At 46.0% G+C, this 15211-nt stretch overlaps 1 protein-coding gene and 1 long non-coding RNA gene across 2 annotated transcripts; one reads left to right on the top strand and one right to left on the bottom strand.

Moving 5' to 3' along the window:
- Window positions 1-1039: 1039 nt before the first annotated feature.
- Window positions 1040-3693, bottom strand: LOC310752377. Its single transcript, XR_014542924.1, has 2 exons — window positions 3507-3693; window positions 1040-1169 (listed from the first exon to the last, which is right to left on the bottom strand). It is a non-coding gene; the product is annotated as an uncharacterized lncRNA (long non-coding RNA).
- Window positions 3694-8231: 4538 nt separating this feature from the next.
- On the top strand, window positions 8232-13336 carry NDUFB4 (NADH:ubiquinone oxidoreductase subunit B4). The gene is made up of 3 exons (XM_083594180.1): window positions 8232-8504; window positions 11408-11554; window positions 13198-13336. Exons 1-3 carry the CDS (start codon window positions 8313-8315, stop codon window positions 13258-13260), a joined length of 402 nt encoding a protein of 133 aa, XP_083450306.1. The 5' UTR covers window positions 8232-8312; the 3' UTR covers window positions 13261-13336.
- The last annotated feature ends 1875 nt before the right edge of the window (window positions 13337-15211 follow it).

Genomic DNA, 15211 nt, shown 5'->3' with positions numbered 1-15211 from the left:
TTGAACTCATTGGTTTAGGTCCTATTCTGTGAAGCAATCGGAAATAAATTTATTCCATTGTTTATGGGACAGCCCTTCAGATATCTGAAGATGGCAATCAAGCTAACTCACATCCACTTCTTTTTCAGGGCAAACATACCACACTCCTTCAACTTTTCCTCATAATACAGTGGTACCTCGGGTTGCAGACGATTCAGGTTACAGACGCTTCAGGTTACAGACTCCGCTAACCCAGAAATAGTGCTTCAGGTTAAGAACTTTGCTTCAGGATGAGAACAGAAATCATGCTCCGGCGGCGCGGCAGCAGCAAGAGGCCCCATTAGCTAAAGTGGTGCTTCAGGTTAAGAACAGTTTCAGGTTAAGAACAGACCTCCGGAACGAATTAAGTTCTTAGCCCAAGGTACCACTGTACTTGGGTCTCCAGGCCCTCCACTATCTTTATCATCCTCCTCTAGACATGTTCCCGTTGTCTATCCTTTTTAATCTGTAGTGCCCAGAAGTGGAAACAATATTTCGGGTGAGGTCTAAGCAAAGTAGAATAGATCGCTGCTTGTGAACTGCTTGAAGACGAAAGAGCTTAGAAAATAAAAGAAAGAATGGTGGACTTATTGATGCTTCCCTTCAAAAGGGAATTCAGACAGAAAAACAGAAATGAGGACACATTTTGAAGCAAGCTTCCTCAACCTCAGCCCTCCAGATGTTTTTGGCCTGCAAGTCCCATGATCCCTAGCTAACAGGACTAGGGATGATGGAATTGTAGTCTCAAAACATCTGGAGGGCCGAGGTTGAGGAAGCCTGTGAAGGCTGGACAAGTTCGGTTTTGTGCAAAAAATAATATTGATCTTAGAGGCACTGCAGAGATTACTGGCAATCCCGACATGGAGATTTTTCTAAATCTCACTTAATTGATTAGCCATTATGATAGCAAAGTTAAAAACCATTTATGAAATCATAAAACTGGGCTGTAAACTTTCACGTAAAATACAAAATGACTTTTTAAAATGTTTGTGCTGAAATGATTTCTAGGAGAGAGAAAAAGCAAAGTATTATTCAATACTATTTTATTACACTCCAGACATTTCTCACCATCAGCAAATGTATCGGATTATCAGGTCTGTCCATAACTGATGCGGGAAACATTTTGATCCAGGAAAGTTTTGTAGAGTTCACTGGAACGAAAGGGAAGACGGGAAGGTAGTTTAGTGGATGAAATCATGAACAAATTTAAACAAGACAGCGTCAATATTAAAAATGCCTGAGGACAAGGATAAAATAAACAGCAAGATATGTCTTTCATGTACGAGGGTGTTCAAGCCCTTATATTAAAATGAAACACCTATTTCTGACCCTGAAATATATCTCATGGCTTTGATGGGCCTGGGACAAAATCAATGGTACTTTGGTAATTAACTCATACTAAGGACATGCCAACAGTTCCCTTTCTTCTGCTCTTTTCAGGCAAGACCTGCAATTTAAAGTTCTGTGTCTGCCCTTTTCTTTTTCTCCATAGCTTTCCCTGCAAAAACCCGCTCTTTAAAGCTCAATCGGAGCAAATGTCAATCTGCAGAAAACCCAAATTGACATTTGCTCTGATTCATCTTGAAAGGAGTGGGTTTTTGCGGAGAAAGCTTGGGGCAGAAACTAAAAGGATTACATTGCTTTAAAGGACCACATTGTTGCTCTTCCTTTACTAAAGATATACAGAGCTTTTGTTCAATGTGCCGGCACTGCATGAGCGTTACTAGGGGAGAATCTCATCATCGTTTATACCACGGGAATGGGATGTGTCCATAGCTGTCAACTTACAGATTTGAAAATAAGGGACCAGCAGCCTCAAAAATAAGGGATCAGCAGCCAAAATAAGGGATTTTCAGAGCACAGGTATGTTCAGCTTCTGAGCCCCTCCGAGCCAAAGGCAGAAAGCCCAGCCAGCAGCCAAACGAAGCCTCAAACGGTGGTTCCCACAGCGCAGCAACCCGGCAAAGGGGATGCAGCAAGGAAAACCACCGTCACCTCTCCGCTGGGAAGCGCTGAGCAAAGGCGAGTCCCCAGGCAACGCGGCCAATTTGATTGGCACAAAGCATGCAAGCTCCACCCCCCAGTCGTTCTTAGACTCCTTATTGGGTGAGCAACGCAGCCAAGCAACACAGTTGGAGCCTCCCTCCTCCCTGGCCGGCAGGGAGGGAGGGAGAGGAGCTGCTTCCTTTGAAACCCAGGAAATTTAAGGGACATCATCAATAAGGGACAGCAGCAGGACATGGCGCTGGGATAAGGGACTTTACCGCCAAATAAGGGATTTTTGACAGCTATGGATGTGTCCAACATGTTGCTAGTGACAGACATGAAATGCATCTTTTATCACAGAATATTCCACTCTGTATATGTTCAGCTGTATGTCTTTTTAAACATTGCCCTTTTTCACATGGTAGCTTTAGGGCAAACATATGAGCTACAAATTCAATGTGTAAGGTAGGATTCTGGGGAAATGGTTTTTTCCCATGTATCATTCTCAATAGTTGAAATGTATATTCGTACAGTTTTTCAGACCAATTCAAGTGCTGCTTATGCTATTGTTCTTGTGTACTCATCATAGATTTCGTTCTTTTTTTCCTTTTTTTTAGTGTTGCCCTGCTGTGTAATAAATGCCATATCTAGTTTACCTAGCAAAAAAATTGAAACTGCTATAGTAAGAATTTTGACAGACTTAGTTTTTGCACATAACCTTGTACAATCTCAAAACAGAGGCCAGCAACATAAAAGTATATCTGGACTCTATTGTATTATAGAATTTTCTTGTTCTTGAATATCCTTGACGTTACACCTGATGACTATGTATTTCTGAGCCATTTTCTGAAGTCTTTTAAGCTAAAAAAAAAAACACGTGCAAGAAACAAGTTTGCAGCTACTAATTTTGACACCTTTTAAATCCGTATAAAAGTGTGCTGTGTTAAAGCAGAAATGAGTGCTGCATTTTTGGCTATTTCGTTTTATCTTTAGTTAACACCAACACGGCGTTGTGTTCATTTATACCAATTCTAATATATGACACATTGTTGTAGTATGGATAATTTGTAATCCTTATTTCCCCTTTGTATTCATTCAAGCTTCTAAATAAATTACTGTATTGTGCAATAAAGAATAAAAAATACTGGTTGCCTTTTGGGAGGGGCTGTAGGCTTTTAGTTGGTGCCTGATGTGAAAATCTTGAAAACAGAATTGCAGTGGAGACAGGGATGCAACGAGGCAGATTCCGCGTCTCTGAAATGGTTGCACTTTTCTGCAAGCAATCACGGCTAAAGAGAAGAGAACATGTTCTGAAAACAATGCAGCGGTTTGTATTACAGTATATGAACACAGGGTTCACTGCAAACAAGACGAACTCAACAGCAAGGTCAGCTGAGTGTCCAGGGAAGGGTGGGGATCAAATTAATCTTCCAGGGAGTAAGTCTATGATCTCATCTAATTAGCACACAATATGCCCCCCCCCCTTTGTAAATCCTACTCACTGGGGAATGGGTAGTGCTGTTTATCTCATACTCCAGTTGGAGCCAACTGTGTCATTAGTTCTTGGCCGCTGCTACACGGTCTCCTCTTGAGCTCACCTTCTGAGCTGGCATTAAGGAGTCCTGCCTGCCTTAATCAGTGTCAGAATTATCTGTCCTCCAACGCAGATCCCAATGTCATCTCGAGCAGCACAACCTCGAGGAAGACCTATTTTTAACCTCACGATAACTCTGCGTTTCTCAGTGAAGAGAAATTTCCTGACTATCCAATCAGGAAGCAACTCTCTGTGAAGCAGAGAGGCCCTTGAAGAGATTTCTCATGGTACCAGGAAAGGAAAGAAAGAGCTGTCCAATAACCAACCCAAGGTGTATGAAACACCATCCAATGAGGTTAGTTATTAGATTTATAGACCACCTTTTCCTTCCAAGGAGCTCAAGGTGGAGTACATGGTTCTCCTCCCACCCATTTCATCCTCACATAACCCAGTGAGGATGCTTAGGCAAATCCAGAATGCGGCCGCTAGACTGGTGACTGGGAGCGGCCGCCGAGACCATATAACACCGGTCTTGAAAGATCTACACTGGCTCCCAGTACGTTTCCGAGCACAATTCAAAGTGTTGGTGCTGACCTTTAAAACCCTAAACGGCCTCAAAGCCCCAGTAGACCTGAAGGAGCGTCTCCACCTCCATCATTCAGCCCAGACACTGAGGTCCAGCTCCGAGGGCCTTCTGGCAGTTCCCTCCCTGTGAGAAGTAAGGTTACAGGGAACCAGGCAGAGGGCCTTCTCGGTGGTGGCACCCGCCCTGTGGAATGCCCTCCCACCAGATGTCAAAGAGAGAAAAAGCTACCAAACTTTTAGAAGACATCTGAAGGCAGCCCTGTTCAGGGAAGCTTTTAATGTTTAATAGGTTTTTGTATTTTAGTGTTCTGTTGGAAGCCGCCCAGAGTGGCTGGGGAAACCCAGCCAGATGGGCAGGGTATAAATAATAAATAATAAATAATAAATAATAAATAATAAATAATAAATAATAAATAATAAATAATAAATAATAAATAATAAATAATAAATTATTATTATTATTATTATTATTATTATTATTATTATTATTATTATTATTATATAAGAGGTGGTGACTAGCTCAAGGTCACCCTGTGATTTGAACCCTGGTCTCTCTCTATCCATTCTTCTTTGGCAATCACTCATAGGGGAGTAAGATTGTCTTCCATGAGCACAGTCTTAACAGTGAGTCCATAAGTGACTGTGGAGGCCAATCCTGGATCCATCCACACATCCTTCCACAGTGGGGACATAGGTTTCCGGGCGGGAGTTGATCACGGTGAGAGTTTGCCAAGTGTGCCTTCCTCTTAGCACGTTTCTCCCTTGCGTCCTGAGTTCGAGTGTCTTCAGAGCCCATGACACCTTTGGTCAAGGCTGTTGTCCAATTGGACTGCTCACAGGCAAGTGTTTCCCGGTTGTCGGTGTTTCTACTACATTTTTAAAGATTTGCCTTGAAAGAGTCTTTCAACCTCTTTTGTTGACCACCAGCATTACACTTTCCATTTTTTAGGTTGGAATAGAGGAGTTGCTTTGGAAGACGATAATCAGGTATTTGCACAACATGACCAGTCCAACGAAGTTGATGTTGAAGAATCATTGCTTCAACACTAGTGATCTTCGCTTCTTCCAGTACACTGGCATTAGTTTGCTTGTCTTCCCAAGGGATGTGTAAAAATTTTTGGAGACACCCTTGATGGAATCTTTCGAGGAGCTGGAAATGGCATTTATAAGTGGTCCACATTTCACAAGCATAAGCTATTCATTACGCCACATTGGCTCACGATGGGTTGAATTTATGTTCCCCTGCTCTTTCGGTGGTACAAGTTCTGCAAGGTTCAAGGCCTCTCCATTCTGAAGGAAATCAGAGAGTGAGAGCTGGACCATAAAGAAGAGCCAACCAATCTCTCCATTCTGAAGGAAATCAGCCCTGAGTGCTCACTGGAAGGACAGATCCCGAAACTGAGGCTCCAAGACTTTGCCCACCTCATGAGAAGAGAAGACTCCCTGGGAAAGTCCCTGATGTTGGGAAAGATGGAGGGCACAAGGAGAAGGGGACAACAGAGGACGAGATGGTGGGGCAGTGTTCTCGAAGCTACCAGCATGAGGGAGGCAGTGGAAGACAGGAGGGCCTGGCGTGCTCTGGTCCAGGGGGGCACGAAGAGGCGGACACGACTAAATGACTAAACAACAACAACAATGGGATGCCACTTGGATAAGAACAGGGATCAGCAACCTAAGGCCCATGGGCCGCAAGAGGCCCATGAGGGTCTTTTAACCAGCCCATGGGCAGCCCCCGAACCAAGCCGCCCCCTCGGCGAGTCCCCGTGCACTGCGTTAAACTGGCACAGCACAGCATAGGGACTCGTTTCCGCGGTGCTGGAAATCGTGTCTGTGCATGCGTAGATGCCGAAAATTGCGTCTGTGTAGACGCAGGTGTTGGAAATGGCGGGCGCACGCGCATGAGCATACACGCAATCCGGCCCATGAAGGGATCTCTGCTGGAGCAAACTGGCCCAGGCAAGGGAAACCTTGCTGACCCCTGGATATTATGTACATAAAATGCTGCGTTTGAAGGCATTGTATTTAAAATACTGTAACGGGAAGTTTGCCTTAGGCAAAAAGGTTCCACTCTGGCAGAAGCGGCAGAAAAGGAAGGTGTTTATCCATTGGTGTGAGATAAGCTACCCTGATGACTCATCTCTGGAAACATGAGCTGCAGAGCTCTCATAGCAGGAAGCTGAATCTTGAGAAGCCAGAGGAGCAGTGGCTACAGATAAGTTCTGCAATGGTGAACAAGCTTAGGAAGCCCCTCTGGGACCAGAGGAACACGTACTGAACTACATAAAGGACTGAACCTCATTGCATAGTGTTACTTTGTTACTTTGTAACATTATCTTACTGTACAGTGGTACCTCGGATTAAGTACAGTCTTAATTTGTTCTGGAGGTCCGTTCTTAACCTGAAGCACCACTTTAGCTAATGGGGCCTCCTGCTGCTGCCGCCGCGCCGCCGGAGCCCGATTTCTGTTCTTATTCTGAAGCAAAGTTCTTAACCTGAAGCACTATTTCTGGGTTAGCGGAGTCTGTAACCTAAAGTGTATGTAACCCGAGGTACCACTGTACAGTCAAACCTTGGTTCTTGAACGGCTCCATTTTCAAACATTTCAGCTCCTGAATGCTGAAAACCCGGAAGTAAATGCTCCGGTTCGTTTTTTTCTGAATCCGAACGTCTGGCGTGGCTTTCGTTTTGAGTTTCCCTATTAAATTGAGGCTTCCGCTTTCTGTTTTCGGATATTTCGGAAGTCAGTCTTCTGGAACGGATTACATTAGAAAACCGAGGTTTCACTGTAACTAGTATTTAAGACTGTTCTACCCAATGGTGAACTGCTCTAACAGGGTCATGCAGAAGCAGCTCCGGTGCAATTTCAGCAGCAGCTGTCACTGCACCCCCCTGCTGAATCCCGCTGCCTCAAGTGCCTGTTTCAGTCTTCCTTGTGGTCTGGCAGCCCCGTGTGGGATGCACTGGATCCACTTTCGACTGCTAGGAAAGTTAGTTCAGGCACTACCTTGCATGTCTGCAGGATTAAACACTGAAAGGGAAGAGAAGGGGAGTTTCTTCCAAACAAAAGATTACTATAATGTCTGAACATTTTGTCTTGTATCTCAAGTTATTAGGAAGTCATTAGGAAGAACTTCCTGACAGTAAGAGCTGTTTGACAGTGGAATTTGCTGCCAAGGAGTGTGGTGGAGTCTCCTTCTTTGGAGGTCTTTAAGCAGAGGCTTGACAACCATATGTCAGGAGTGCTCTGATGGTGTTTCCTGCTTGGCAGGGGGTTGGACTCGATGGCCCTTGTGGTCTCTTCCAACTCTATAATTCTATGATTCTATGATTCTAAGTTCTATCACTGCTAGAAACTTACCTCTATCTTTTTTAAAAAAATAAAAATAAAATTACAGCTGAGAATTGGAGGATTGTGGGGTTTTTTTGCAGGGGAGGGTGCAGCAGCAGCGAAGACAGATGCGAATAATTCTTCCAGTTTCTCTGCTGTCTCCTTCTCCTTTTGCACACCTTTCATCCTTGCCGAGTTAAGCAGATCACTGCACAAAGACCACTTTCTGCCTCACCCCCTGCTCCCCCCCCCCGCCCACAACATGGAGCAGCATAGTGGGAATAATAGGCTTTGTTGGCATTAGCAACTTGCCTAGAAGGGACAAATTTTTTTCCATTTTTTTATTGCTTTTCACAATATTATAAACAAACACATAAGACAAACCAACATAAATCATAGCCTTATTGGAAATTACACTTATTAACTTTGTTAAGTGACTTCCCCGCTTCCCCTTGGTTGAATTTCATTGCATATCCTTTTAAGAGGACAATTATTTTTTTTAGATGTTTAAACTAAAAAAAAAAAGGGAATGTTTCGTGAGAAATAAGCCCTGAGTGTTTATTTTATTTTATTTTTAGGGCACAAAACTCCTCTGATAATTCTGATTCTGGGGGGTGTGGGCTGGAAAATCGCCCAACCCGGGAGGAATCTCTTCTGAGAGCAGCCTTTCTCAAAATGGCGTCTCTTCCTTTGCTTTTCTGGGCATTCGAACCCGGAAGCCTCCCTTGCCGGAAAAGGAGGGGCCGCTCTCTCCTTTCTTCTCTCTGCGGCGGCGGAGGCGAGAGGCAGCGCTTCCGGGTCAAGGGGCCGGGGAGGCGGGGCCTGACCTTGGCCGCCCGTGCCCTCCCGGCCGCGCTCAAGATGGCGGCGCCCTCCTCGCCCGGCCTCCCCTACAAGGCGGCGCCCCTCTTCCCGCGCCCGCCCCAGCTCGACCCGGCCGAGTACGACGCCTCGCCCGAGAAGCGCGCCGCCGAGGCCGAGCGCGTGGCCATCCGCTCCCGCCTCAAGCGCCACTTCCTGCTGGAGCTCAACGACCCCCGGAGGACCAGCATCGTGAGTGGGGGGGGGGCGCCTGACTCCGGCCCAAACGAGGGAGGGGGGAGAATCCAGCTGCGGTCGGACTACAACTCCCATCACTCCTTGCCCCTGGTCCTGGCAGCGAGGGATGATGGGAGTTGTAGTCCAACCGCAGCTGAAGACCCCCCCCCCCAAGTTTGGGGAAGAACGGAGACCCCTAAGCTCAGTTTAAAATGAAGGCAAGAGAAGGAAACGGGGGGGTGCAGGGGGGAGAGAGCATTTTCTGAACCTCCAGTCAGGTGCAAGTTTGGAGAAGAATAATAGTAGTAGTTGGTCATTGCTTGGGAGAAAAGCAATGACCAACCTAGACAGCATCTTCAAAAGCAGAGACATCACCTTGCCAACAAAGGTCCGTATAGTTAAAGCCATGGTTTTCCCAGGAGTGATGTATGGAAGTGAGAACTGGACCACAAAGAAGGCTGATCGCTGAAGAATTGATGCTTTTGAATTGTGGTGCTGGAGGAGACTCTGGAGAGTCCCATGGACTGCAAGAAGATCAAACCTCTCCATTCTGAAGGAAATCAGCCCTGAGTGCTCACTGGAAGGACAGATCCTGAAGCTGAGGCTCCAATACTTTGGCCACCTCATGAGAAGAGAAGACGCTCTGGAAAAGACCCTGATGCTGGGAAAGATGGAGGGCAGAGGAGAAGGAGACGACAGAGGACGAGATGGTGGGACAGTGTTCTCGAAGCTACAAACATCAGTCTGCGGGAGGCAGTGGAAGACAGGAGTGCCTGGCGTGCTCTGGTCCAGGGGGTCACAAAGAGGTGGACACGACTAAACAACAAATAATAGTAGTAGTAGTAGTTGTTGTTGTTGTTTAGTCGTTTGGTCGTGTCCGCCTCTTCGTGACCCCCTGGACCAGAGCACGCCAGGCCCTCCTGTCTTCCACTGCCTCCCGCAGTTTGGTCAAACTCATGCTGGTAGCTTCAAGAACACTGTCCCACCATCTTGTCCTCTGTCGTCCCCTTCTCCTTGGGCCCTCCATCTTTCCCAGCATCAGGGTCTTTTCCAGGGAGTCTTCTCTTCTCATGAGGTGGCCAAAGTATTGGAGCCTTGCCTTGGATCACTGCCTTGCCGTGGCGAAGGGGCTTGAATAACTCAGAGAAGCTATGAGCTATGCCCTGCAGGGCCACCCAAGATGGACAGGTCATAGTGGAGAGTTTTGACCAAATGTGATCCACCTGGAGCAGGAACCGGCAAGCCTCTCCAGTATCCCTGCCAAGAAAACTCCATGGACAAAGACAACAGGCATATAAAAAAGTAGTAGTAACAGTAATAATAATAAAAATCTATTACTTATACCCCGCCCATCTGGCCGGACCACCCCAACAGAATATTTAAAAAATGATAAAGCATTCCTGCTTTGACCGGGGTATGTCTTCCTCTAAGTATGTTCTGTATGGGGTTTGCCAGGTGCTTTAAATATTCATACGCACATACGCATATGAGGTGCATGAGTGCAAGAGGAGGGGTATTACCTCTGGTGGGAAACACGCTGTGCTCCCCTGGGGTCGTTTGTCCATCTTTGGTCCCCACCCTGCACTGCTCTCACCTGTGGCTCCTAGAAGCTGTCAGCAGGCGACAGAGGCAGGACCCCGGGAACAGCTTTGAACAGTGGTCTAAACCAGGTGAGGGGAGCCAATGGGCCTCAAACCCTCAGGGAGTAAGGGACTTTGTCTGCATGCAAAGTCAGGCTCCTGCGGATTGAGCAGACGAGACCAGTAGTGAGTCCAGTGGTCAAGTTGGTTTCTCCACGTGCTGTAGAGGGAAGTGAGGGGTAGATGCGGCTCATCCACCTGGGAAGAAAATCCATCGAGGAGAAGGAAAATTCTGCTCCATCCATCGAGGAGAAGGAAAATTCTGATCCTAAAGTTCTGCTGTCTTGTGGGATATCTTAAGGAGAAAGAAAAGCTAAGGAGTGAGCCGTACACAAATCCAGAGTGGAGTCCCTAAGACGGTTGGCTGGTGCCTTGGTACACCTCCTTCTGGCAACTCCTGCAGCCAAGCTGCTCCAAACATACTGCTCTGCTTTCCTTTGGACCACATCAACAATGCAGGGTCTTGTCATCTGGGCAGCCCAGGACCCCCATATACACTGCTTAGACTTGAGCCCTGGAGAAGACACTTCAGTGCTGCTAATGCAGCAGTTTGACTTCACCCCCGGAGGTGCACTTCATTGTCTCTCAAGACAGATGGATGACACACACACACACACACACACACACACACACACACACACACACTTATCATAAGCAGAGGTAGGGCTGTAGCTTAGTGGCTGGGAATCTGCTATTCAAGCAAAGGGTCCCAGTGAGCAGCAAAAAACCCCAACCTGCCAGCACATTTGCAAGGCTAAGTAGGGTCTGCTGTGGTTTCATACTGGGTGGGGGACGGCACGTTGAGATTCCTGCATTGCTGGGGTTTGGACTAGATGACATTTGGGGGTCCCTTCCAACTCTATGATTTTATGAATTCCCAACATCTCCAGGACGCCTGCCTGATGTTGCTGGGCTACAGCTCCCATCATCCCAGGGCTAGTGGTCAGAGATGATGGGAGTTGCAGTCCAGGTTGAGAAAGGCTGGCACATAAACAGGACTGAGCTACATGGACCAGTGGTCTAACTCGGCGTAAGGCAGTGTCCTATGTTCCTTTCTGTTATAATTCACAACGTCCAAGCCTATAACTCCCACCTACCACCTGAAGGCTGAAGCAGCATAAACCCACTCTTATTATCTTCTGCATTTGCCTGTGGTTTCACTTTGTGCCTAAGATGTGTAGTAGATTACAAGTGTCAAGGTGAGAGCTGACATTACCTGGGTAGCATTGGTTACAGTGCACATTTGGGCAGATGTTCACTATCCTCTCTCTGCTTTAGGATGACCCTGCTGTGACTCGTTGGGTTTACGCCCGAATGTACAACGCGTATCCTAATTTCCGTGTCACCCCAAAAACTTCACTACTGGGAGCTGCTTTTGGACTAGGGCCTATTTTTTTCTGGTGGTATGTCTTCAAAACGGACAGGGTAAGGCTATAAGTATGTGGTCTTAAACAACTGTGTAGTATGAGATCCAGTAACTGGATTTACTAGTATAAATGGCTTGCTGTACGGGAATGCTAGGTTTCGTGAGAGGCATATCATAATGGGAAATATGCGTTCTGCTTTGTCACACCTTCCTCAGTCCCTTTCCCCTCTTATTTTTGTATCTGGGGACTCTTGACAATTGACAACAATTCTGATTTTTTGGGCATCCAAAACACTGGTTTCCATATTTCAGAAATGTTGTTGAGTTAGCTTTTTTTGTGGGAAAGCTCTTGATGTTCCTCCAGTGATGCACAAATAATTGTATAAATAAAAGGTGGCAGGTTATTGCAAAAAGAAAGCAGCTCAGTGGGTGGAGTAGGGGATTAAAAACCCTGTAAACAGTTGAAATCAAAAACAAAGCAATCAGCCTTGCTCATCCTTATAATTTTCATTGTGTAGCAATTGTTTTCCTGTTGCCATTTATTTATTTTTAGGATTTCTTGCCTGCCATTCACCTTAAGATTCAGGGAACGTTACAACAAAGCAACAATAAAATTTACAATTGAAAAAACCAAACACAATAAAACACCAAAAACACGATATGAAACATAGACTCAAGGAAGTCTTTAACATAAAATAACTCAGCTGTTAGAAGCAGATGAAGGGGTGTGTCTTCAGCATATGGCAAAAGCTGTACAATAATGATGCTGAACGTGCCTCTTTGGGGATGGAATTCCACAATTGGGAGGCTGCAGCAGATAATGCTTTTCCCCGGGTCACTGCCTGGACTAATGGTGCAGAATTACCAAGGCGGCCCTCTGCTGATTTTAACATCCAAGAGGAGGAAATGTTTCAGAAATTTGGGGCCCAGTTAGTTTAGGGCTTTAACATTAAGGATAATAATATCCTTGAACTGAGTCCAGGAACAAATTGGGAACTAGTGCGGCTGCATATGAGTTCTAAAACAGGCATAGGCAAACGCGACTCTCCATATGTTTTTGGGACTACAACTCCCATCATCCCTAGCCAACAGGACCAGTGGTCAGGGATGATGGGAGCTGTAGTCCCAAAACATATGGAGAGCCGCGTTTGCCTATGCCTGTTCTAAATGGTACCCAGGAAGTAATCTGGCAGCTGCATTTTGGAGATTTCACACCATCTTCAAGGGCAGTCCCACGTAGAGTGCACTGCAGTAGTCCTGGAGGCGTCCCAAGGCCAAGTAATGAAGAGGCAATAGCTGGCTAATCAGCCATAGCTGAAAATAGTCACTGCTAACCACCAAGCTATCTAACCTTCCACTGATAACTGGATCCAGGAGTACCCTCAAGCTACAGCCTTCCTTTCAGAGGAGAGCAGCCTCTCCAAAACACACCATCTCCCTAACTCTTGCATTCTAGAACTTAACAGCATTCAACACTTCTGACTTTCTTTAAACTGCCCTGAAATTTTTAAATTGAAAGCGGGTGTAAAAACACTTCAATAAAATAAAATGTGTACTCAGAAGTCTCATTGCTTGGGCTTAGTATCTAGTAAGGGTTGCAGTCTTCTGCTAACTCTGTTGTCTTTGGGCATCACTTTTGTTGGAGCATTTCTTTATCCTTGCTTAGATTGGTGACTTTTTCCCCTGTTTTTGTTTTGCACAGGATAGAAAAGAAAAGCTCATACAGGAAGGCAAGTATGAGCGACCGTTCCCTCTGTTCTATTAAGTGTCCTGTACCTGTGGCTGAAGGGGCTTGGACACCGTCTCTAACCTATTTCAAAATAAACCTTAGTTAGAAACTGGTTTGTTTCCTTTGCCTTTCAAGTGCAAGACCTACAATAAATCTTTTGCGTGTGTGCTGAAATTTATTGTGTCACTACAGCTTGCAATTCTGCTTTCAAAAGATGGGTTTTCAGATGTCTTCACATTTTCACAAAGTACCGTATTTTTCGCTCTATAGGACGCACCTTTTCCCTCCTAAAAAGTAAGGGGAAATGTGTGTGCGTCTTATGGAGCGAATGCAGGCTGCGCAGCTATCCCAGAAGCCAGAACACCAAGAGGTATCGCTGTGCAGTGATCCCTCTTGCTGTTCTGGCTTTGCCGTGCGAAGCCTCTTCAGGGCAGCTGGCTTCTGGGATTCAGAATATTTTTCCCCTTGTTCTCCTCCTCCAAAAACTAGGTGCGTCTTATAGAACAAAAAATACGGTGCTGGCCAGAGTGGGGTGCAAAGGGCAGGGACAGAGGCATATTGTTTGAGCAAGTGAAGGGACAACTGACGTGAGGCCTGGTTCTTAAATCTGATATTAGAGTTACCTCTACACAAGAGGCTACAGAATTCCGGAACCTTCTGTTTTCACGATAGTGAGGTGACCTCCTTTACGCCTTCCGTGGAATCAGTTTGTAGAAATGTAGCTTTCAGATCTGAGACCTGAGACTGACATAGGCTATTTTCACCCCCTTGGTTTCAAACGCATTTAGGTATGTCTACACTTTAGGTGTGGATTGTGCCATTGCTAATGTTTCAAGGATAAAATGGCTCCCATTCACCATTCACCAGGCTGCCACGGATTACGGTAACCTCAACCAGTCTGGGAGTTGTAGCCCAACAACACGGAGGGTCACCGATTCCCACCCCCTGTTCTAGGCTAAATTACTGCCTTTGAAGGCCGTCCTCAAAACTGCAGTTACTCCCAAATACAGCTTTCAGGCTGCTACCTGGGACTGGGTGTTGGGTCACATCTCACCGGTGCTTTAACAGGTAAATTGACTCCTGGTCCATTTTCTGGTTCAAAATTCAAGTGCTGGTGATAGTTTTTAAATCCTTCTGTGTCTGGGATGTATGAAGGATCGCCTCCACATCAGCCTGCCTAAACATTTCCATCTTGAGAGGCTCTCGGGTGAGGTGGGGAGGTAACAATTGATTTCCCCAGTTGTGCCCCTAGAGAGGTTCACCTGGTGCCTTCTTGTCACCAGGTGCCAGGTTGTTTTTAACGGTAGCATATATTTTCATTAATGTTTCATTCTTGATTAAAATCCATCATGTTTTAAAAGCTTTTTTGCTGTTAGTTTTAATTGTATTGTAAAGTTGCCCTAAAGCAGGGGTCAGCAACCTTTTTCAGGCATGGGCTGGTCCACCATCCCTCAGACCATGTGGTGGGCAGGACTATATTGGGGGGGGGGGGAATGAACGAATTCCTATGCCCCACAAATAACCCAGAGATGCATTTTAAATAAAAGCACACATTCTACTCATGTAAAAACATGCTGATTCCCTAACCATCCACAGGCCAGATTGAGAAGGCGATTGGGCCACATCTGGCCCACGGGCCTTAGGTTGCCTACCCCTGCCCTAGAACAAAATAATTTTTTTTAAATAAATTGTTTGCATCCATCTGTCTCGAGAGACAACTGAGTGCACTTCCAGGGGGTCAAGTCAAACCACTGCATTAGCAGCACTGAAGTGTCCTCTCCTGGGCTCAAGCCTGAGCAGTGTGTATGGGGGTCCTGGGCTGCCCAGATGACAAGACCCTGCATTGTTGATGTGGTCCAAAGGAAAGCAGAGCAATATGTTTGGAGCAGCTTGGCTGCAGGAGTTGCCAGAAGGAGGTGTACCAAGGCACCATCCAACCATCTTAAGGACTCCAGATTTGTGAAGGACTCACTCCTTAGCCTTTTCT

The sequence above is a fragment of the Podarcis filfolensis genome, assembly GCF_964270895.1.
Source record: "Podarcis filfolensis genome assembly, chromosome: 17".
NCBI lineage: Eukaryota > Metazoa > Chordata > Lepidosauria > Squamata > Lacertidae > Podarcis > Podarcis filfolensis.
The sequence above is the reverse complement of the archived record's forward strand: the minus strand, read 5'-3'. Positions and strand labels throughout refer to the sequence as shown.

Excerpts from the sequence above, each read along its gene's own strand:
- NDUFB4 (XM_083594180.1), top strand. The coding sequence starts at position 8,313 with ATGGCGGCGCCCTCCTCGCCCGGCCTCCCCTACAAGGCGGCGCCCCTC. Across the intron at positions 8,505-11,407 it reads ACCCCCGGAGGACCAGCATC|GATGACCCTGCTGTGACTCG; the intron begins GTGAGTGGGGGG and ends TCTCTGCTTTAG. Across the intron at positions 11,555-13,197 it reads ATGTCTTCAAAACGGACAGG|GATAGAAAAGAAAAGCTCAT; the intron begins GTAAGGCTATAA and ends TGTTTTGCACAG.